Source organism: Notothenia rossii, assembly GCF_949606895.1.
Source record: "Notothenia rossii genome assembly, chromosome: 11".
NCBI lineage: Eukaryota > Metazoa > Chordata > Actinopteri > Perciformes > Nototheniidae > Notothenia > Notothenia rossii.
Genome location: NC_136910.1, coordinates 10,385,914 through 10,409,537, shown reverse-complemented (window position 1 = coordinate 10,409,537; position 23,624 = coordinate 10,385,914). Strand labels below are relative to the sequence as shown.

At 40.7% G+C, this 23,624-nt stretch overlaps 2 protein-coding genes across 3 annotated transcripts; one reads left to right on the top strand and one right to left on the bottom strand.

The window, feature by feature from the left end:
- Positions 1-703: 703 nt before the first annotated feature.
- Positions 704-19,456, top strand: LOC307023696 (MAGUK p55 subfamily member 3-like). Of its 2 annotated transcripts, XM_079657156.1 has the most exons (20): positions 704-890; positions 7,725-7,888; positions 8,583-8,701; positions 9,039-9,116; positions 9,267-9,347; positions 9,672-9,809; positions 10,294-10,375; positions 10,786-10,871; positions 10,949-11,023; positions 11,125-11,321; positions 11,451-11,515; positions 12,035-12,052; positions 12,318-12,359; positions 13,749-13,814; positions 14,041-14,199; positions 14,890-14,970; positions 16,867-16,960; positions 17,036-17,144; positions 17,647-17,766; positions 17,900-19,456. In XM_079657156.1, the coding sequence occupies exons 2-20, from the start codon at positions 7,864-7,866 to the stop codon at positions 18,077-18,079; spliced, it is 1,815 nt and encodes a 604-aa protein (XP_079513282.1). In that variant the 5' UTR covers positions 704-890; positions 7,725-7,863; the 3' UTR covers positions 18,080-19,456. The 2 variants fall into 2 exon arrangements, with proteins under 2 accessions (XP_079513282.1, XP_079513283.1); XM_079657157.1 differs by lacking the exon at positions 13,749-13,814 and having other exon boundaries at positions 708-890.
- Positions 19,457-19,458: 2 nt separating this feature from the next.
- Positions 19,459-23,384, bottom strand: psmc5 (proteasome 26S subunit, ATPase 5). Its single transcript, XM_079657158.1, has 12 exons — positions 23,299-23,384; positions 22,283-22,354; positions 22,133-22,202; positions 21,929-22,026; positions 21,786-21,842; positions 21,331-21,561; positions 21,070-21,196; positions 20,760-20,950; positions 20,293-20,391; positions 20,102-20,212; positions 19,929-20,015; positions 19,459-19,620 (listed from the first exon to the last, which is right to left on the bottom strand). Exons 1-12 carry the CDS (start codon positions 23,320-23,322, stop codon positions 19,567-19,569), a joined length of 1,221 nt encoding a protein of 406 aa, XP_079513284.1. The 5' UTR covers positions 23,323-23,384; the 3' UTR covers positions 19,459-19,566.
- Positions 23,385-23,624: the final 240 nt, after the last annotated feature.

Here is a 23,624-nt window from a genome sequence, read left to right as displayed (position 1 = left end):
CCAAAGCATGTACTGTACCACTCACTGGGAGACATGGAGTGAGGGGATGAATAGCAATCATAGATAGCAATGGATGGATTTGAAAGAGGCGGACGAAAAAGGCGTGCAGCTTGCAGCATATGTGCACATTGTGTTGCCTTCAGGAACTGATAGAAAGAGTACAAACACTCAGTTCTCCGAATGATCCAACAATGAGATTTTCATGATTCCTGAATGGTGAGAACGTGTTTTATTTTGTATCAGTGTGAATACAAGGGTCAGGGCAGAAAGAGTTTTATTTTGTATAACAATGTGTAATACAACGAAGGATAGAAGTGCAACCATAGACTGTATGCAACATGTACAGTAACATGGCTGAATCCTTACTGTGTATGTACATTTCCTAATCCATTTAAGCGTACCCTAAGATTTACGGTGATTGGTTTTCCATCATTTCATTGTTTTATATGGGAGCCAGGAACATTTGAAAATTCAGTCAAAAGTATGACTTTCCATAAAATCTACCCTATTTTAACATTTGGTTCAGTCCTCAGTTGTAGTGTGTTTTAAAACCAGTAACAAACCTTTTTTATTTTCAGAATATCCAACAATTAAAACCAGTAGGCTTCAGCAACAAGCATTGTTAGTGTATTTCCATCAGGGAACCTTGGATGTTAGAGATTACGAGGAGTTCCTGAATGCAGCAGACCCACAGCCTGACTGAGGGAGGGAAGGGGCGGCGCATTGAGAGACACACTGGATGGAGCCGAGAAATAAAACCACTCAGCCGAAGACGCACTAAACAGAAATACACAGAGAAATAAAGAAACTAAAGAAAACACGCTCGGGATATAAAGAGAGACGGCGTGGGGTTAAAAACGCACGCGGAATTTGAGAGGAGCCTCAGCAAGGTAAGGATGCTTTTACGTGCAATGATTGAACTTCATGTGTTTCTGACAAAGAGAAATTAACAGCTCCAGAGACATTCACAGGTAGCACTAATTAGCACAGAAAATAAAAACAAACCTATTCTGTTTTTTCTTCACTAAGGGATCTTTTTTTTACATTCCCGAGAAAAAACCATGTGGCCTGTCTGTGCTGGATATTAATGAGGGCTGAGCATCACCTGTGATTGATTGCAGACTCCATATATGGCGTAGAAGAGGCCATTGTGGTCATGACATGCACCAAGACAGACTGCAATATCCAAGTAAAGTACATTTAAATGTGACGTTTGAGCTAATTAAATGACAAAAAATGACCTTACTAGCCCCTTTTTTAATGTATCTCCTGATAAATTGACCTGGTCACGCTTTGCTGCTGGATTGTGTTATGGCTCCTTTTGGTGTGCTGAGGAGCAGAGAAATACAATGAAAGTCAGGGTTTATACACAGGGTTTTTAAACAGAGTTTAAGTGGATAGGAAGGGAATAGGAACTTATATTTTGTTTATGCTTATTTATTTCCCCATACAGTATGGTAAACAATATGGTGTTTTTAATGCGAGTAAATCAGATTAATTGATTATAAGGAGGACTTTTTTTCAGTCATGTGTCACACCCAGTACATTTACACATGTCATTATAGGCTTAGTGGGAGTTAACATCAGCTATCAGTCAAAAAGCCTCTGAAGTCTGGCCCCCCTCCAAGCCAGATTGGCATTTTATAAACGAGCATGTCAAGGCCCTCCCCCTCCACCTAAAAACCTATTTGGCTGTTGAAATCTTGAAATGAGACACTCAATTTTCCCTCGGACTGAGAGCCAAATTCAATATCTAGAAGAGATTCTTTTTTGTATCCAGCTGTGAGTGGGCGAGTTGAAGGTGTACTGAAGAGATGTTTTTCTGATAAGCTTCTATAAAGCTGCTCTTGACCTCCTCTGCAATACCTCTGCAATATATTATATTTTATTTCTAGCACAATTAAAAAGTAAATCTCTCTCAGGCTAGCATTAGATAAACTTCCTTTTTTGTGACCCTACACACAGTTACAGCTGTTAACGGACAGACTTTAGGATTAAGCAATTAGTGGATTTCAAGGGAAAATAGGCAGCTCATTTGTAATTTGTGTTAGTCTTTATCAAGCAAAAATTGTGGAAACATACCAAATAAGATCCAGGCTTTGCCAATAAGAGACTCTGGATCTTTTTTTTTATATATCCTTAAAACTTAATATATTTTAGTTTTTGTTGAACTCAAACAAGAAATGTAAGTAGGATTGTAAGGATATATTGATTTGTGAAATTCCCATGACACATAACAACCGCAACTTAATCAAATCAAAGTCCTATTGTTGCAGGTTTTGTGATATCAAAATATTGTATTAGGGTCCAAAGAAACATTATGATATGATATTCTGAAGTTATTCTGATATTATTTAAACACCCAAGATTGACGATATCACCTTGAGCTCTGAGATGTATTCTCTAACATTTCATATTCGTATTAAACTTTTCCACTTTTCAAATAGCACAGGGAACATTATGTTGTATGGCTGTACCTCTTTTGGGTAGTTGCTATAGATTACAGTAATACACTTATGAGTGTACAGCTTTTCCTAAATGGATATTGGAATGAAATCTGTTGAATCAGACATGTGGGCGGCATCAAAGGTGAAGGATGGACACACACACACACACACACACACACACACACACACACACACACACACACACACACACACACACACACACACACACACACACACACACACAGAGGGGATGGGCAGATGGCATCAGCAGAGCGTCGATGACCTCGCCCCTCTGGCTCCCTCTCGGGACGTCCAACAGAAAGCAAGTCTGGAAAACAGGTGGCGTTCATGTTTGTGTGCGAGTAGAGAGAGGACAGTAGCATAAGGTTAAGCTCTGCGAAAGCAATGCCTGTTAAATAAAGCACTACGCAGACGTGATTGTAGATTGTGCCTCGTTCAGTAGTAGGATTTGTTTGGATAAAATAACAACGAGGCAGACGGAGAGAAAAAGTTCAAAACTCAGAGAGAGCATTAAAGGAACAATCAGTGAGGATTTACTGTCAGTCATAAGAGGAGACATGTGAATATGAAGCGTTGTTATAATCCGGCACAGCTAATGTGAGCATCAGCATGGGGAAAACATGAAATCTCTTTTATCACAGTGCTGGTGAGGCATTAGAATGTGTAGTGGTACATCAAATCAAATCAACATTTATTATAGCCCCAAATCACAAGAAATGCCTCAAAGGTCTGTACAAAGACAAAAACTAAATACAAACGTCATAGCATGAAAATTATAAAAACATTATACAACAACATAAGTATTGCCATGTGATGAACGCATGTGACTGAAGTGATGCTAATGGAAGCTAGGCGATGGAAATTAGTTGACAAGGAAAACAGATTTTGGGTTTGCTTTTAAAGGAGTCAATCACCTACGGATGATTTTTTTTTTTATTCTGGGGATGGAAAGAAGACTGGCATTATGTGATCGTGGAAGCCTGGTAGATATTCGTGGGGTAATTAATGATGATGGCTAGTCCATGTAAGATTTTAAAGGTTAACAGTAAAATATTGAAGTCTGATTTTATTTGAATCAGGAGCCAATGATATGATCAAATGTTCTGGTTCTGGTTAATATCCTGGCTCTGTGTTTTGAACCAGTTGTAGTTTGTTTTTGGCGGTTGTTGATTTTGGTAGCCCGGAGAAAAGTGAATTGCAGTAGTCCAACCGAGATGAAACGAAAGCATGGACTAACGTTTCAGCACCAGCTAGGGGAAAGCATGGGACGAATCTTTGAAATGTTCCGAAAGTAAACAAGATCATGAGGGTGAGAAAGACGGAAATAGTTTAGGATGCAACAGCCTGCTTGTTGACGTCTCCTTGAGCAGCTCCCCCTCCCCTACGGACGTTACTGAGATGGTTAAATAGATCAACTTGACAATTGGAGTCAACAAATCATGAATAATTCAATCTTTATGCAAATGATGTAAAAGGCAGGCGAACAAATAATGAACTAGAAGGACAGGTAGTGTGCATGACCTCCACCAAAGACGTGCCCATTCTTGTAATGTTAACAAAAGTGAGAAGTTATTTGTCTCTATGCACAAATATGTACTTGTTCCTTTTTTTGACATACACCAAAGTTGAATAAAAATCAGGCTAATAATTTTCCTGTAACGATTCTTCCAAACAAATCAAAATATTGTACTCCTTTTCAAATCAAGATGATAGCTTGTCTTACAGCAAGGACGACACTGACTTGTCTTTTTATAAACATTACTGAAATGTCTTTGTTTATAACTGTAACAGAATTGAGCTCAACAAAAAGGAAAAACATACATAATGAACAAATGTCCCAAAAGATAGATTTTCTGTCGATTACCAAATCAATTATTTGCTGACGAGTTATTCTTGCTATAAAGTACATTTTAAAATTATTTTCTTTCTGTTTATAAAAGCGAAGGTAAATGCTTTTCAGTATTGCCCCGGCTGCCTTCGCTGCTTTTCAGTTTCTCTGCTGATCTTTCTTTCTAATCTGCTTCATTGTGTTCACTGAAATCCTCCCTGATGCACACACCCGCCAGCTTTGCTGTCTTAATTCAAGGAGAGGATAGATAATGCCACCATATGGTGTTAACCTTAAGTATTTTAGACTCAGTGAGTGACATAAAAAAAAACAGAGCGACGCCGGTCTTAAGCTCTTCTCAGCCTCTTGTAATTAGAGAGAGAGAGGCGGATGGAGGGAGGAAAAGGCAGAGAGAAAGAAGGTCAGGAACGCTGGCCAAGTGTGTAGAGAGGGAGGCTCACCAGGAGCAGCGAGAGATTTAACACAAACTGTCAGCTTTGTTGTGAAGACCAAGTTCTCTCAATGGAGAGAGGGATCGAGCAATGGCCGACAAATGGCAAAAAACAGCTTTCCGTTTTAAAGGTCCCCTCTCATACGGTTTTTCATCAATATATTATAGGTCTCAGATATACACAAACATTTCTCTGAAGTGTTTGGCTCCAAATACCAAACAGATCATTGCAGCATCCCATAATCCCCTCTGTTTCAGCCCTGTTTACAAAGTGCTGATTCTCTGTCTGTTACTTTAGATGAAAATAAGGAGCCCCTCCCCACGCCCCTCTGAGAGATATTTGGTTAAAAAGACCACAATGGTGCTCTAGGAGGAGATTCAGGTGATAAGGTGGGGGGGGGGGGGGGGGGTTACCTTGGTTGGTGATTGGCTAACGGTTACACAAGCCAAAAAATCGTTATGACATCATAAAGTGGCCAAAATCTGATCAGCTCATTTTCAGACAGGTTTTTATAGAAATGGATCAGGAAGAAAAGAGAGAGAATCTTTCCTGAAACTTTCAGAGTCCCTTTACGCAGAGGGGACACATGTTTATGTAGAAAAGACATGAAAAAGTGGATTTTGCATAATAGGTGACCGTTAAGGCAGGGGAAATAAGTCTAATTCAAACATAATCATAATTTGTTTGAATTCATATATATTTTGTTTGTCGACACACTGCTGATGGACTGCAGTAACAGTCGATCACAATGTGTAATGGCCTCGAAGCAGCTTACGATGATTATTTCTCATAACCACTCATCGATCTAATGATTGTTTTACTTGTCTCTGTTTATTGTAATTGCCATCCTGCCCCTCCAGACACTTTTATTTTCCAAATCAGAAAAACGCTTGGCAGCTTTTTCTTTTTCTGTTGTTACCAGCCCATCAGGGGACATTTTGATCATAGAAAATAGCATGTAATTATCGTAAGACAGTTGTGAATAACTTTTTTGATACATTTGCCAAAGATGTTGACACAGGATTACTGAAAATAAGCAAAGTAGTATTTTCTTTTTTAACTGCTGTGTTGTATTCACAGACAGACCTCTACAGCAACAAACAATCACTGTCTGATCTACAATAAGAAACTCAACAGGCTGATATGTTCACTCATCTGTCTTGAGCAGTAAATACATTTGACAGATTGTTACATTGACAACTTCTGGCCTGAAGCGTGTTTGTGGTGATTGTAGATGTCAAACCTGAGCCAGAACACGCTGCTGAATTCTTATTTCAATCTCGGAGTAAATGTTGCTTTCAGAGCAAACACAGACCAACGCTTTCTGTTTTTCACACAGACCACCATGTGGACTGTAGGTGGAAAACAGACTTTATTTTACAAAAGTAATGTTTACATTTAGAAAGAGGTCTGGAAAAAAAGGAAATGTGTAGACACAGATTTTATGTCTGCAGGAATAAGAACTCAACATCACTAGAGCAGAAAATCAGCCACTAGATGGTAAAGACATGATTTATAGTGTTATTACTGCGCCAGAATAAGTTTAAGGGTTGGAGCAGGTGAAGAACAAATTGCTGTTTCACATGATTAACTCCGCGGACTGTTAAATTAAAATCTAGATCAGTCTTCACCCTGCCAGCTGCGGAGGAACATGTGCAGCGTTCAAAGAAAGGCAACCTTTTCACTTTAATCTGTAAAATGTTAGCTACCTTTTGATTGGTTAATGTCATTACACCTGCAAAAAACCAGTTACCTCTCAGGGGAATTATGCTTTCAAATAAAATGATGTTAAGACTGTTCAAGTAATTGAAATAAAGGACCGGTCCTAAAAGACTGATTAAAAAAGCTAGGAAAGTCATACTTCTTATACACTTATATATTTTTTTAATTAGAGCACAATTTTCTGGAAGATAACAACTTCACATTATTTGTTTTGTCCGGCAAATAACCTTCAACAAAATATATTTAATATATGATAACCATAAGGGAGGCTGCGGCTCAGTGGATAGAGTGCTGGACTTTGAATGAAGGGGATAGCAAGATCGAGTCCCACTGCAGTCAGCATGTGGTTGTGTCCCTGGGCAAGACACTTCACCCCAAATTGCTCCTGTGGGGATTGTCCACAGTACTGAATGTATGTTAGTCGCTTACATGTAATGTAAATGTAATGTAATAAGACGGGTCGTCAAATGTAAAAGCTAAAATCAGAAAACTATTACTATGTTTACATAAACATCAAGGTGCCAATATATCTTTACTGAATAATGTTATTGTACTTTTGTTAAATTAAATAATAATGTATGCACATGGATTGGAGTAACGGGCCCTTTCCCTTCACAGATCAATATATCTTCTCTTATCCAAAACAACTGATTTCAGAAATCTAAGATCCTAATGGAAATGTTAAATTGATGGCAGATCGAAGCTACATGCTTCACCGCACACAATACCAACCCAAGTGTATAATGGGACCCAATCATTTAATTGATCTATTCAGGGAGGCTATTGAAATGTGAAAACAGGGAGTCATCAGTATTTGGCACTACAGGATTGCCATGGTGATAAACGAGGTGAAGCATCCTATTGGACAAAAGGGTTGAGCCTCACTGTCTTCATTTTAAAATGAATGTGCCATGGCTCAGTAATGAAAGCAGCTAGTCATTACATTGAAACTTCATTATTGTAATGGACGGCTCACGGCTGGCCGGCTTCCCTTTCAAGATGTGTTTACATAATGAAGTCATTCTTAATGAGAAAATATATGCTTTACAAGTGAGCTATATTTGTATAACCTCATGTGTTCTCCATCGGCATCACCAGAGGTCTGTCTTCAAATATTTGATTTGTCAAAAATACTCAACCTTGTGTAGTTTTAAATTTTAATATTTGAAAAACAAAAAAAGGTCCTAAATTCTGAGAAGTCTTAATTTAATCCACTTTGAAAAAATCATTTTCTGTGTGTTTTTCTGTTTCCAGCTGTGATCTTTCACATTAGCCGTACGTAGAAGACAGAGGAGTGGAGAGGGTGCCCCAGCTTTAGTTCCCCCAACCCCCCCCCCCCCCCCCCCCCCTTCCTCTCTCTCTCTGCACCCTCCTGCCTCCTCTGGATGAAGCCATGCCCATCGTGTCTGCAAACACAGGTACGTTCAGATACGTGATCACGTTTTTTTCATTGTTACTGATTCTATTTGATATACAGTATATGTTTCTAAATAATGCAAGTGCTAAAATATCTAGCTTTTTTTCCAGGGGGGTTAAACAGACAATATATTAAGAATGTTTTAATTAGAAACTTCATCAGCACCAAACAGAAGTTTTAATACAAAAACCTTTCTGTGAGTTTTACACATCTTTTAGATTTAACGACTTCCAACCACATTCAATACATCAAAGTTAGATGTGTAGTTTCTCTCAAATCTTTGGCTATAGTATGGAACATAAGTAAAAAAACGCAAATGTTGGAGAAATAAACAAAAGAGGAAATGTTTTGAATTTCAGGAAGTCTTTGTGTCGCGAGGACTTGGATTTGTCTATCCACGCAGCATTTGTTTTTCGGCTGTTAGCAAAAGAGGATAATCCGGTATTACTTTAATGAACTCGTATCAAAGCAAGAACTTTGTTCTTGATGCCTACTCATATTCATATGACCCCTAAAGAAGATTAAAATGCATTCAATATGCAAAACAGATTTGAAAATATGAACAATTACTCATTGCTTTTTGATTTGTTCTGCTTTTCTAATGAAATAAAAGCTTATTTTTTCAGTAGCTCTTGTCTGAGAATGGGTTTTTGAATGTCTGATTAATAAATAACTTTCCATTTTTTATGACTCAGGGCTGCATGAGACTCTGGCCCTGCTCACCTCTCAGCTCCACCCTGACGCCAACCACAAAGAGGACCTGGTCTTCCTCAGAAATGTCTTCAGTGAGAAGAGTCTCAGTTACCTCATGAAGGTACAGCAGATATGTCTGAAGTACTGTGTTGGACAAAGGGACATCTAGTCAGGTCTAGCATTAAAACCTAAACATCTTTAAAAAAAACTGCAATGCTGCAAATACAAATTCATCTGAATGTGTGTCTAGTATCTTCCAGACTTGACATGGGTGCACAAATCTGACCTGTCATAGATATACTGTATATAGTTTTAGACTATTTTACCAGAAGCTACATACTTACATACTACAGCATAGTACTTGTGTCTCTTCACATGTATAATGGTAGAAAATCCAGGCTTTGTTTTAACCTAAAATGTGTGTATCTGATTATATTTGCGTGTGTTGTACGTTCCAGATTCATGACAAACTGAAGCAGTATGAGAAACAGAGCCCGACTCCAGTTCTCTACAGCGCCACCTGTCTGGCCGAGGATGTAAGTGCAATCTTTCATCACCAAGTCAAAGTAAACATTCACAATCCATCTCAGCACATGCACATTTCTTCAGTAAATGTGTTTAATGAAAAGCTTTGGCACAACACATAGAAATATTTCAAGCGATGTTGTTCTCATTCGTATCCTCAGCTGGCAGAAGAGCTTCAGAACGGTCCACTCGAGGGCGATGAGAAAGAGTTGCTCCTCCTGCTGAGCACTCCTCACCTCAAGGTACTCTCACACACATTAGTTTTCTTCCTCACACTTACACGACGTAATGTACGCTCGACAGTGTCTCCCTTTTGATGTCATCTCACTGTGCTGGTTTTCTGAGCTTTCAGCCGGAGCTGCTCTGATTTGACTCTAAATTGATCGTCTTTTACATAACACCAGACTCGGAGCTGCCTAATTACACGTATCAAATGATTATTTACAAGGTATTGGCTTCATGAGAATAGGAAAGGGATGACATCTGTGAAACCTAAAGCAATCCAGCTAGTGTAGGATATGTGTCAGGCTCTAAAGTTGTACCTTCTGTGCATTTGTCTTCATAAGGCGGTGCTGTCAGCCCACGACACCGTGGCCCAAAAGAACTTCGACCCGGTGCTGCCGCCACTGCCGGAGGACGTGGACGACGACCTGGAGGAAGAGTCGGTCAAGATCGTGCGTCTGGTGAAGAACAAAGAGCCGCTGGTGAGGGCCTGCTCACACCGGAGGATATTTCTAAATAAGAGCCCTTCCTTAGATTGTTATTGTTGTGCCCTCAGGTGTGGCTTTAACAGCTCAATGTACTTTAATGGGGCGGCTTTAAAACCCCATGGTGTGACTGTGTGTAATGCTATACAACATACACCAATCCTCACAGCAAATACATTCAACCCGTCGGACACATCTGCTATTTTCCCTTATTTGGTGGTTTTAACAGGAACCCTCTTTTGTGAATGTAGCCAGCAGAAATCAAGCGCAGACACGGAGGTGATCCGGATAATCAAGTATCTAAAACATTCAGTAACACGGTTTTGGCATTTGCTCTAACAGGTTATTGATCATTCCTGCCAAAGCCAACCATGTGCACTTGAGGAGTGTCTTTCACCGTGTACCAGAGGATTGTATCGGCTCAGTGAACTGGAGATGACATACAGCCGAGCCTGATTCATCGTTTGGTCTTTTCCATCAGGGAGCGACCATCCGCAGAGACGAGGTGACAGGAGCTGTGATCGTGGCCAGGATCATGAGGGGGGGTGCCGCCGACCGCAGTGGTGAGTCAAACTGTGTTAACGTCGTACACCATAATGCAATATGTTTTTTATTTCTCTTAAATCTTCCTACTCAACAGGACTTCCTTATTTCTGCTGACACTGACAGAGAAGTGAGAAGATTAAATGGTGCAACCCCCTATGAACTGTCGACAGAGAACAAATCCTTGAGATTAGTGCCACACGATTGCATATTTCCAGATTACAAATGAGGGTTGCTTGGGCTGTAGCCATGGAGATGTTATCAACTTCATGCCAACAGACAACTGTGTGATTTGTGGTTCATATCTGAGCCTCAAACTCTAAAAGTACTTTTACTCCACATACTGGGATTATGTTTGCTGTGTTTTGCTTGGCTGGTAGGCTTTTTTTCAGCGGACTTGTTTTTGTGTGTGCTGTGTTTGTGTTTCCAGGGCTGGTGCACATAGGGGATGAGCTGCGAGAGGTCAATGGGAACCTGATAACCAACAAAAAGCCAGAGGAAATTAGTCAGATTCTGGTAATGGGGGGAAAAAGATTTGGGTCATATCATCATACTCTTTACAATTATTCACTGATGTTTTTGTTTTTGATCAGTCCCAGTCACAAGGCTCCATCACACTGAAAATCATCCCGGCTGTTGCAGAAGAAGACACGCTGAAGGAAAGCAGGGTGAGGACTCATTATCTGACACATTCATCCTAAATCTATATTCCCCCATACAATCCAAATGTTTATTTATTAAAGTTACAGAATATTCCTGCTCCCAAAAGGTCTACCTTCGGGCTTTGTTTGACTACACGCCCTATGAGGACAAGGCCACGCCGTGCCAGGAGGCGGGACTTCCTTTCAAGAGGGGGGACGTCCTCCAGGTTGTGAGCCAGGAGGACGCCACCTGGTGGCAGGCCAAGAGGATGGGCGACTGTAACCTGCGCGCTGCTCTCATCCCCTCCAAACAGTTTCAGGAGAGGTAGTCATCTCTGCTGTCAAATAAATATCTGATAAAGACTTTATGTCAAGGATCTGAAAAATATCTGACAAGGTGGCATTTTTTTAGATGAGAAATTCATCTTTTTTTCTGTGGTTTTCTTCCTTCCAGGCGCCTGAGGTACAGGAGGACAATAGGCTCTTTTCCAGCCCCTATGTCCCCCAAAGCTCCTGCATGTAAGCCCGTTTCACAAATAACCTGCAGTGTAACCATAAATGTACAATAGGCTTAGAACCACAGATACAGTTTATATTGCTTGTTGAATGTAATTTAGCCAAAGAGATGCAGAAAGAGAGATTAAAAAAAGAGAACAGAGGTTAATCTCTAAAAGAAATACATAATCCACTGTTTCATTTCCTGATCCCATTTCAAAGTAAATTAATCAAAGTAGTCTGAAAAACAACGGCTGCTTGCAAAATCACTTCTTTCTTGTTTGTTCTCTACAAAGATGTGTTTCTAAGGCGATACTCTTTGAACTGAATGTAACAATGATTCAGGATAATATGCAAAGGAAGTAGAAGCAGATATGTTGAGTATGTCTTAGCTCAGATCCAGTTTTAGATGTGACATTTACAAGACAAAAGAAGCATACATTTAGATCACAGTTCACATAGAGCAGTGATATCACGGTATAGCATTTGTAATATTCTGTCACTCTCTATGCTTTGTGTTATTCCTTGCATTGCTAACCTCAGATGATCAGACTGAGCGAGGTACGTGGACAAAACTTCATGTTAGAAAATAGCACTCGTGCATCTATTGAACACTTGGTCAGAATTTCTAAATCAAATTCTATCATCACCCCACCCGAGTCCCCAAAACACAAAATGATCCTCCATTTTCCCATCTTTTTTACAGTTGCCTCAAAATATTATTAGCGTGGTCACTTCACTTTAACCTGCTTTGTTTTGAGTGTAAAGTCCCCTCCACATGAACCTCCTCTGACCCTGTCTTCTCGTCCTGCATGCCGTCCTGCAGAAGACTGTGACAGTGAGGGCACTCTGAATGGAAAGGACGCAGGTGAGGAGCCATGATTTATGAGTGTACACTAATCACTGCTGCATCACATTCCTGCTCAGTCCGTGTGCAAATCCATGTCTTTCTTTAGGACGGGGGTTATCAGGGTTTATGAGTACCATTCTTTCTTCCACAATAAATGCCTTAGTTGTCAACCGAATTCGCCAACTGTACTGTACCAGGAATTTGTTTTAGCCCACTATGAAGTGTAATAGTAGATTGCTTTGTTCTACTTAGATTGAGTGGGTAGGACAGTAAGCCTTTAGTCTGAATGCTCTATTTTTGAACTAAACGACAGATGTGTTTGTTCCCCTCACCTTACCTGATCTACTGATGTCTTCAGCGCTCTGTTACGGCCCGTCCACACTACAGCTTCGACGGCTTCAAAAACGGTTTCCAACGCGTCTGCCCATTCACTTTGAATGGGGTGACGTCACGTTGCCTCGCTTTTCGCCGAACTGAATTGTGGGTAGCAGAGCGGAGCTTTCCTGGCGTTTCAGGCTGCAAAAGTTGAGCAATGTTCAACTTTTGAAGCTTCTGAAGCTTTTGGTGGAAGCGTCAGCCAATCAAATCATATGCCAGTACAAGCTCTAGCCAATCAAACCGCTGCTTTTGTGTCAGGGGCGGGAGATTAATGTGATTGGTTGTTGGTCGAGCTTCAGACACGCCCGCTGGCAAGCTTTTTTTGAAGCTGTAGTGTGGACGGGCCGTTAGCCTTTCACCAGCTTTTCTGTCCGTCTAGGCGTGGCTTAATGTGCTTGTGTTGGGCCTGAACGCATCGCCACAGCTTGGACCTTATTTTCACATCTTAATTAATCATCTGAGTGATGACTGTAACCAAAATCATATCCACAGCTTCACTCCAGATTCTTAGAACTGATTACTTATTTCTTTATCAGCTTTGTTATGTTACTCATAAGTGTAAACTCAAATCACTATTGTTCCTTAGTATGGCCACATAGTCCTGCTGCATTACTTTATTGGTCAAAAAATAGGAAGCAAATACCTTTCCAGTGAAACAACTGTGATGATTTTGAATGGACAAAGATGTGAAAACTGTAGATGCTTTAGTCGTCACTGATCTTTCTGCATAAACATGTCAGGACGATAAGTGATACCTGTGTGTTGTCGGTGTTTCTTCATGCCCTCGCTCAGCAGTTTCTGTGTTTGGACTGTTTAGTGTGGCTTTTTGTGCCGGACCCGACAGCCTCTTCAGTATCTCTAGCATCTCATGCCAGCTCGTATATCTCTCTGCTTCTCAAATGGCTTTCTCATGCTACATGCTAAAGTGCTTTGTTGGTTTTTGGTAGACGCAGCATGCATGGCTTCAAAGCTTCTTCTCTGTTGGTGAGATTTAAGCTGAGTGAATAAATGGTCTAATATGAGCTGTAGTTTCTCCCAAGAGTAAGGCAGCGCCTGCCTTCTGTGGCCATGCTCTCTCATGGGATTTTTACTCAGGTACTCTTCCTGATTCCTAACGGTGTTGTTCTGCGTGTCTGTGGCATTTTTAATCAGTGAGAAATACTTTGTTTCAAACTAATGAAATGTGTGTTAACATTGATGGAATTTACAGTCTGCTGTTTGTTAAACTAGCAACATATGTTTCTCTGTATCTGTGTGATTTGCAATCAAATGTGGTGTATGTATCTCCGCTCAGCTTACATTTGTATTTCTTTGACTGCAGCTAGCCTGCGCAGAAGTTTCCGCCTCAGGAAAGATCGCCAAGCTTCACCAGGAGAACCTCAAACTCCAGACACCAATCACAAAGAGTTCCTGATCTATGAAGAAGTAACACAGTATCTGCCTCGCCCCGGGGAGAGGCCTCGCCTCATTGTGCTGATCGGTAGGTTCACTGACACGTAAGAAACTCTGGTATGCTGGTCTTTACACCAAGATATATAATAATAATAATAAATTATATTTCTATAGCGCTTTTCTTGAACCCAAAGACGCTTCACATTTGGGAGGGAGGGAAGACAAACAAAACAAAACCAAAACAAAACCGAAAAGCAGTCAGGAGGAAGTTGGTTGAGAGGGGGGGGGGGGGGGGGGGGCCTTATGGATATACAGAGTTGAAGAGGTGGGTTTTGAGGCGGGACTGGAGTTCCAGAGCTTCGGGGCTGCCACAGAGAAGGCTCTATCCCCCAAGCTCCGGTGTTTGTCCTTGGGGATGGAAAGCAAACCGGCTGAGGTGGATCTGAGGGACCGGGGTGGTTGTATGATATGTTTCACAAATATAAATGGGAATTAAAACTAATAGGAAAATACGATTCACGTTATTTACAACGAAATACAATAAAACTATATCAGACAAGAGAGAATACAAATAAATGTAGCAACACACAGCAGTTTTGAAATCGCTATGCAAATCCTCCTGCCCTCCGTCTGATTATGTCAGTCAGTCTCCCCAATACAAGACTCCTTCCCCCTCACCCCTCACCAGTGGACCTTGCTCTCAGATGTTTTTTCTGCAGCACCTTACCGTGTTGAATAATTGTCTGTCCATTTATTTGATATGTTTATTTGGTCACAGGTTCCTTGGGAGCTCGGATAACGGAACTCAAACAGAAAGTGATCGCTGGAAATCCTCGACGATTTGGTTTGGCTGTGCCTCGTGAGTCTTATTGCCTTTTCTTTCTTTTTTTAAATCAAAACTTGATAAAAAAAAAAAACTACGCCAACCAGGGCCGCCTTAATGCACGGGCTGACCTGGGCTGAAGCCCAGGGGCCTACGGAGATCGGGGGCCTATCATGAGCCAATAAAATAAAATGTAAAAAAAAATATTTATTTTGGATGTTTTATTTTTATTTTAAATGAACAAAGTCTTGGCTTTCAGAATATTACACTTTTATTTCCAAAATCACACGATAAATACACTTTTGAAGCTTGTAAAGGGAAGAAGACAGCTCTCCCTCGCCACTCTGCTGTTCCCCTCCCTCCGTTAAAATTATGAATGTAAGGTGTAGAGTAATCATAGATAACACGGCAGGGTCCGTTACAGTTTGTTTTCATCTGGTTTAAAATAAACAAAGTCTTGGCTTTCAGAATATTAAACTTGTTTCTGCAAATTCAGATGATAAATACAACTTTGAAGCTTGTAATGGTATAATTACAAGCGGAGAACGGAGTAACGTAACGTCACAGCAGGCATAACAACAGCCGGTGTTTCTCGTGAGTGGTTTCCCCGGGAAACAAACACAATACACACAAAATGCAAAATTACACAAACACACACACACGTATACACACACACACTCGTGAGCTTCCCCCAGAACAGTAATCCAAACGAAAATATCTTCCCTCCGTAGTATTTTGATAATTTGCTCCGCTAATCAATCAGATCGATGGATTCCAGAGATTTTTCTCAAAAATGATGACTCCGAAACAGTCAGTGGGCACCACTTAACAGCCAATCAGAATGAGAATATGTTTCAAATGTGACTTATTCAAATTGCGAGTGATTGAGTGACAGATGAAGGTTGTTTAGCAGACAATGTCGGAGAAGAAAGTGTTTGAGAGTGGTGCTCGGAAAAGGAAATTGTTGAGGGAAAAGGAGTTTCGAGACAAGCAGCTATTACAAAAAATGCCGAAGCTTACAGGTTATTTTAAACCTGTAGGCCAGGATGAGGAGGAAGGACAGATGAGTTCTGTACCGAGCGGTAGCGGTGCCGGCCGCGGGGCCTCGGAGCCAAGTAGGCCGTCTGGTTCTGATAGCGATGGAGTAGCGGGAGAGGAAAAATAGACAGGAAGGACATTATCTGTTGGAGGAGATGGAGAGGACGACGAGGACTTGCTACGTGGAGGGGAGCCAACGGCAACCGGACAAATACATGAGGGAGGCCTGATACGTCACTCATCTGGAGGAGAGGACCAGGCGCGTGTAGAGCAGAGTGGAGAAGAGCGATCACAAATTACTTTGATTTGTTGTTTAAATAGGGGGCCTACAAAACCTATCAGCCCCAGGGCCTGATGGCAGGTTAAGGCGGGCTTGACGCCAACGTGTACTTTGCACTTGGGTCAACCGATAATATTTGTAATCTTGGATTCAAATACGATTAAAACACTGTTGTCAATGTTTTTCTTTCAAAATTACATTAAATGAAATAACTCAAATAAAAGGACGATTAGTTCATTGTTTAGTGCAAAAACCCCATAGTTATAGTATGTCGAAAAAAAGTCTTAGTATAGTATGTCATATAATGTCCAAAAAAAGATATATTGCAGTATGTCAACAATATCAGTAAGAAAGCGTATAATACATCAAAAGCGACATAGTATGTTGTAAATTATTTATGTTGCCGTCCTGTACAAAGCAAAAATGAAAAGGTAATTTCTGGAGTGTTGACTGACAAGGACTATCTAAAAAAAATCTTCCTTTGGTCTGAATGCTTCTTTTCTGTCAGGCCAAATGTCATCTTTGTGATTTATGCATTATATTAACACGTTTTTTATATTAAGAGAAAATACAAAAGTTCAGTTCTTATCCTGCTTTTGAACATGTGACCAAAGACACCACTCGAGCCAGGAAGTCTCAGGAGAAAGAAGGAGTGGAATACCACTTCATCACCAAAGCAGCGTTCGAGGCCGACATTCAGAGTGGCAAGTGAGTATTGGACACTAATATGTTTAATTGAGAGCATGAAGTGATGATGATGATGATGCTGCTGTATTTCTGCAGATTCATTGAATACGGGGACTATAAAGATAATCTGTACGGCACCAGTTTGGAGTCCATTAACAGAAATCTGGATCAAAACAAGGTCTGTCTGGTGGATGTGCAACCAGAGGTTAGTATAAAAAGTGTCACGCAGCACTACATACCAACATATGTTTCTGATAACTGTTGCCGCTATCTGTAATATTAAATGTGCAAGGGCTTTTACAGGAGTACGTGCAGATGTGTGCTCCTCTGTCCAGATTGTCACAAACGTTTCATTTGTTCACAGAATTGATTGCCTTTATCTGCCTCAATGATGCAGAAGAAAACACATTCCAAGTTTTAGCATCACATCTGACAGTTTAATTAAAGGTTTTATTCAAAGCATGAATAGGTGCAGTTTTCTGTGAACTAAAGGGTTCTTTCACACTTGTTTTATTGGGTTTTCTGCACCGTTTTCTTTTCTTACCTAATTTAGTTTTTAGTATTTAATGTTATCTATTCATGTTATATGCATTCAGTCTGTTAATTAAGTTCTTATATGCTGACAGTTTGTTTGAATATAACTACATTGCAATACACTGTATTTAGTTCCACCCTTGTGTTTTAAAGTACAATATGATTTGTTTCAGGCACTGAAGACTCTTCGTACTGCTGAGTTCAAACCCTATGTCATCTATGTAACGCCTCGCATCTATCACAGCATCAGGAAAACACTTGGCTCCTGTTCCTCACTCAGCTCAGGGATCACGGTGAGTTACATTAAACACGCCGTCATCATAAAAGTCTAAATCCCTTTTCTTTTGGATATATGAAATGTACATTATAGGAGAGCTTTGTACACTGAAGGCTGAAACAACATGTCCCCTTCCTTATGACAAACAGGAGTGCGACCTACAGGACATGAAACACTCAGCGGAGAGGATGGACGAGAGCTACGGGGCTTGGGTGGACTACGTCCTGGTGAAGGAGGACCCGGTCGGTGCCTTAGCGGAGCTGCAGGTGGTCCTGGAGAGGGTGCAGGTGGAGCGGCAGTGGGTGCCTGTGTCCTGGGTGAGGGGCTAGCCTTCTCAAGCTGACTGTTTCCAGTCGAATCAGCTCAGCGTTCGGAGGACAGGTTATACTGCGGGAAGCCTCCTGAGGTCCTCAGATCTGGGTTGCGGTCGAATAGTCCATTTAGCTTAGCAACCTTCCTAACCGAGTGAAATGACCCGGAAGTACGTCAGTGGCATCCATGATAAGTGCTGTTCCAATTCTCTAGATATTTTCAAACTTCCTTTATACCTCCTTCAGCTTAGGAATCACTGGACCTCCCTTACGAAAGGAGAGGAGAAAATGCTGCCCCACAATGCCTTGCGGCCGCAGCATTTGCCGGCCGTTCACAGAAACAAACGATTATGACCGAGAAATGATATGAACGTTACGGTGCTTAAGCTTTTTAAAACGTATGTGGTAACTTGCCACAAGTGCTTTGAACGTTCATCAGTATTATAATCAAAAAGAGAAATATGAACGCTTGTTTTTACTAAAACTGATCAAATAAAGTCAACATTTCAGTCTTTACTGAGCTGTAGGGTTTGTTCAACTTTAAAAAGATGTTTGAATAGTGATATACACACAGTGATAGATGTTAAGGACTAACATTTATAATAAATACATTTGTATTGATTTTAAGATATTTTCGTAGTTCATACAATCATACGTATTAATGTGGACCGGAGGGAGAGGGTGACGAGCATAGGTTTCACTTTCCTTTTTTATTTAAATTCCAACTTTGGTCATGAATATGTTTCTCTGTTGTCCACGTTCATAAACAACAGCATCAGAGCACGGTGCAGTCTCTAGATGAGTTTACAGTAGTCCCTCATTCTTATTATACATCCATGTTGTAGTCCGCTGTTTAGAAAACTGTAGTTTCCAGTTTCCCCACAGCAGCAGACGCACATTTATGACGTCCGCTGGGGCATCAACACGTCAGATAGTGAAAGTACATTTGGATTCTCTAAAGTACTCCAAGTCCTTTTGAATCCACTTAGGCCCGTGACGTTTCACACAGAGGTCAAGACGTTAGGAGCGGATCTTTGGAATATTGGACCGCAACCCAGGAGTTAGCCAGTGTTAACAATTCCACACACAGGTCTGCGGTAGCTGCAATTTCATTGTTCTAAACATCAAGCACAACTTTCAGTGTGAAGTGGCAGTAGAAAACCTCTCAGAAGCATGTTGGAACTAGATCGACCAATCATGTCAGACTTCTACTGTAATGGAAGCTATTGTGGAGTGCCATATCAAGTATTTACAAAATATATAATTGTAAAAGGAAATTCTAATGTGACCTAACTTGGCTTTGACACAAATCTGTATTAAAAGAAATATGTTGTATTTGTTGGCACTGCTATTTGGTGATAATGAAGAACTGAGAAATAAAAACCATGGACCATCTGTTATTTGGGGAAACCATTTACTCTAGAATGACAATTATAAACCAAAGCATAAACAAAAGGAAAATATACATATGTGTTTGCATTGTGCGCATGAATACACAAGGCCTTTTACTTCCACAGCTTCTTGATGGACATGTTCTTCTCGCTGTCTTTCTGCATCACCTGGAGGGGGGAAACGGGACAGACTTAGTAGTAGAAACAATAATTATACAAGTATACTATTCCAAGTATGCCATAGTTTTGGTACAGTTCATGTGATTAAGGTTTTTCCAGCATGTCCAAAAGAAAAGCCTCCTTGTAACATAATAGACTTGGATATTAACAGCTTTTGTGACATACATGACATGTTGGCAAGCTCAATCAAGAATAACATCAGTAAAAAACATTATCTGGCTGCGTGTTACCAGGAATTATTAGTTTTGGTGAAATTTCAAGTTGGTAAAGTGTATGAAAGCAGGAAAGACACAAACCTTTGCCACAGCCATCTCAAAGTCCTCCTGGTTGACGTGAACTCTCCTCTCTCTCAGAGCGTACATCCCTGCCTCTGTGCACACACCCTAGAAAATAAAGACAAGAACATTCAATACAAAAAAAGGTATTAATGAACGGACCAGCTGCTAGCATGTAGTGGGTTTCCTCTCACCTTAACCTCGGCACCAGAGGCTCCAGGCATCAGCTCTGCGATCTTCCTCAGATTAATGCCACGTGTCAGGTTCATCTTCCTGGAGTGGATCTTCAGGATGTCCAGACGGGCCTAATGATGCACAATAAAGAGATGTTCAAACCCACAGCAGGTCAACATGTGTGTATTCACTGTGTTGTGAAAGTGCCTACCTCCTCATTTGGAGGGGGGAACTCAATCTTCCTGTCGATCCTGCCGGGCCTGAGCAGAGCCGAGTCCAGGATGTCGATACGGTTGGTGGCCATGATGACCTGAGAGAGAGAGAGAGTGAAATAAGTATTTGGGAAAATACAATGTGTGAAAGACTTTAATAAAATCAGTATATCAACTTTAATGTAGGTTTAAGCAGATATAAGGTATTCTAAGTGTTAATGGATTTATTTGTAAAAAAGTTACATAAAAACAGTACATAGAAATCCTTATATCTGCTCTAACAATGATAATGTACTAAATCATTATTTGTATATACCCTTAAATGGTAATTTAGTTAAAGTTCAATAAAAGGTTTAGTGAAGGGCTAAGCTATGCACACTGTAAAGCCACATTTACATATTCATAATAAAGATCATAACTGCTCACATTCATGCAATAAAAAAACAAAAATAGTTGTGTGTGTTACCTTGATGTTTTTGGTGGCCTCGAAACCGTCCAGCTGGTTGAGGAGCTCCAGCATGGTCCTCTGAACCTCACTGTCTCCCCCCGAGCCGCCCTCCAGACGAGACGAGCCGATGGAGTCGATCTCGTCCATGAAGATGATGGAGGGAGCATGTTCTCTGGCCATGACGAAGAGTTCACGCACCATACGGGCACCTGGCACAAGAGAGGGAGAAATAACGGTTATACAATCAAATAGTTTACAATCAAATAAACAGGGAGGTCTTTGAGCCTTAAAATGGTCTGTTAATAAAATAATTGAAAAGGAAGCTTACCCTCTCCAATGAACTTCTGGACCAACTCGGAGCCAGACACCCTGATGAAGGTGCAGTCAGTGTGGTGGGCCACAGCTCGGGCCAGCAGGGTCTTCCCTGTACCGGGGGGGCCGTACAGCAGCACTCCCTGCACACATTCAAAGCAAACAGAACCATCTTTATACTGCCAGAGGAACATAACATATGACTGCATCTGAACAATCATTAAAGAGAAACGTCCCCTTTAAGAATCCGTACAGAAACATTGAATAAGTCGCTCACCTTAGGCTGTGCAATGCCCAGAGCCTCAAACAGCTCTGGGTGCTTGACAGGCAGCTCAATCACTTCCTTGATCTCTTTGATCTGCTTATCCAGGCCACCAATCATTTCATAGGTGGAGTCCGGCACCTTCTCCACCATCATGAGGGACACCAGCGGGTCCACCTTGTTGGGCAGGATCTTGTGCAGGGTGTAGCTGTCGTTGCGCAGAGCCACACGGCAATTAGGAGTCACCTGATGTAGGAGGGACAGAGGTGTTATTGGATACTGCAGGTTTTATGTTCCTGACATGACATCCTATGTTTTCATAAACTTACAGGTGAGCAAATATGACTTGAATTATTTACTATTTAGTTTTATGCTATCAACAGAACAAGTGAAAGGCCATAATGTTTGTTTTGCAAAACAGAATGGGTTCAAATGCCAACCATTGACGGGATTGTGAATTCAAAACTTACATCATTGATGTCAATGTTCTTGTCCACATCAACGACAAACTTTCCTTCTGGGTGTACCTGAAAATAAAGGAGACATTTTAATTTAAGCTGTCAACTAGTACTCAAAATGACGGTGTGGTACAAAGCACAATAACACAGCCTACCTTGACCAGCACTTTCTTTTTGTCCATGACCCTCACCACCTCCCCTACGTAGGAGCCCTGCTCCTGTAGTAACTGCAGCTCCTCACGAAGGAGACGCACTGGGAGATACAAAATAATAAAAGGTCACCAATGTTGAAGTTAACATGACTTTATGTGATAAAATGAAATGATATGTCAAACACACAGTGGTAAAGAACTGTTCACCTTTGGCATTGAGCTCATTTCTCTGTGCCTGCAGACGTCTGAGATTCTGGCTCTTGTCATTTACTGTCAACTTAAGAAGAAAGCAGCGTTTAGAAATTGAAGTTCTGTCACATTAACGACTAAACATTTGCCGAGATCAGGATTTCTTACCTGTAACTCTTCTATCTTGGACAAGTAGTACTGTCGGAGCCCTGAGCCACCTTTGCTGTCCCCCATCTCCATCTGTCAAACAAATATCAAACGTATTTATCTGTTGATCGTTATGTCAGCAAAAAGTCACTTGAAATATTGTCTAAGAACAGCAGAAACTTTACATATATCCGATTTACAATTGTTTACATTTATAAGCTATACCCAATATGTCATACTCTATTGTTAATTGTAATTAACCAGGAAAATGTAATAAACATCTTTGAGCGATTTCAATCCGTCTCGATTAGTTGTCAAAGTGTTTACTCAATTATACAAAATTAAAGAAAGCTACCTTTCGTTATAGTTCGTGAAATAAATAAATCCATAATGTTAGCTATAAGTATCTGTTATCTGCCTCTATGTAATGATCTAGTTAGTTTATTGTGCTGACTAGTTCTAGACTAGTTCCCTGCTCCTAGTACTAGACTCCTGGTACTAGGATGGGTTAAATGCAGAGAACAAATGTCACTCTGTGCTCCGCCGCTTGACCATTAAAGAGGGTTTCATCCCAATTATAATTCTTCTAACAACAAGTTATGCTAGCAGCTAACGTTAGCCAACTCGACTCGGCATAGTGTTTAGATGAGGTAGCTTAGCCAGCGCTTTGTGATGCTCAAACACGTATTTAACCTAAATTGAATGTAACGTCGGTTGTTTATTTGATAGTTTACAACAAAGAAGACCCTAACTGCAAGTCATTCAGATTATCTTAAGATAGCTATACGTCAACAGACAGTGAGCCCATGCTAGCACGTTAGCACAGTTAGCTACAATGAGACAGCAAACCGGCAGAATACTACACACATTTATTGTTCTCAAAGAAGTGATATGTCACTATTTACAGCTGAGTCGCACAGCCGGTACTTCTTACAGCCGATGAAGGTTAAACTATTCGACTCAAAGCATAATTATAACGTTCCTTTAGTCATTTATTACCAATAAATCAAACAAAACGGAAGAAAAAATACACCTACATGATCAGGTCCGTCCACCTCCATCTTGGAATTTTCAGTTTCCGCTGGAGGAGAGAGGTATTTCCGGGATACTCCTTCTTCGTGCATTTTTAAATAACTCCGCACATCGCCACCTACAGCCTTTCCCCCGCCATAAACGCCGTAATGTGTGTGTGTGTGTGTGTGTGTGTGTGTGTGTGTGTGTGTGTGTGTGTGTGTGTGTGTGTGTGTGTGTGTGTGTGTGTGTGTGTGTGTGTGTGTGTGTGTGTGTGTCTGTTATACATAGCCTTAAATACGCTTTCTTTATTATTTATTTTATTAAAGCGTATTTCCTTTGATCTGCTTTT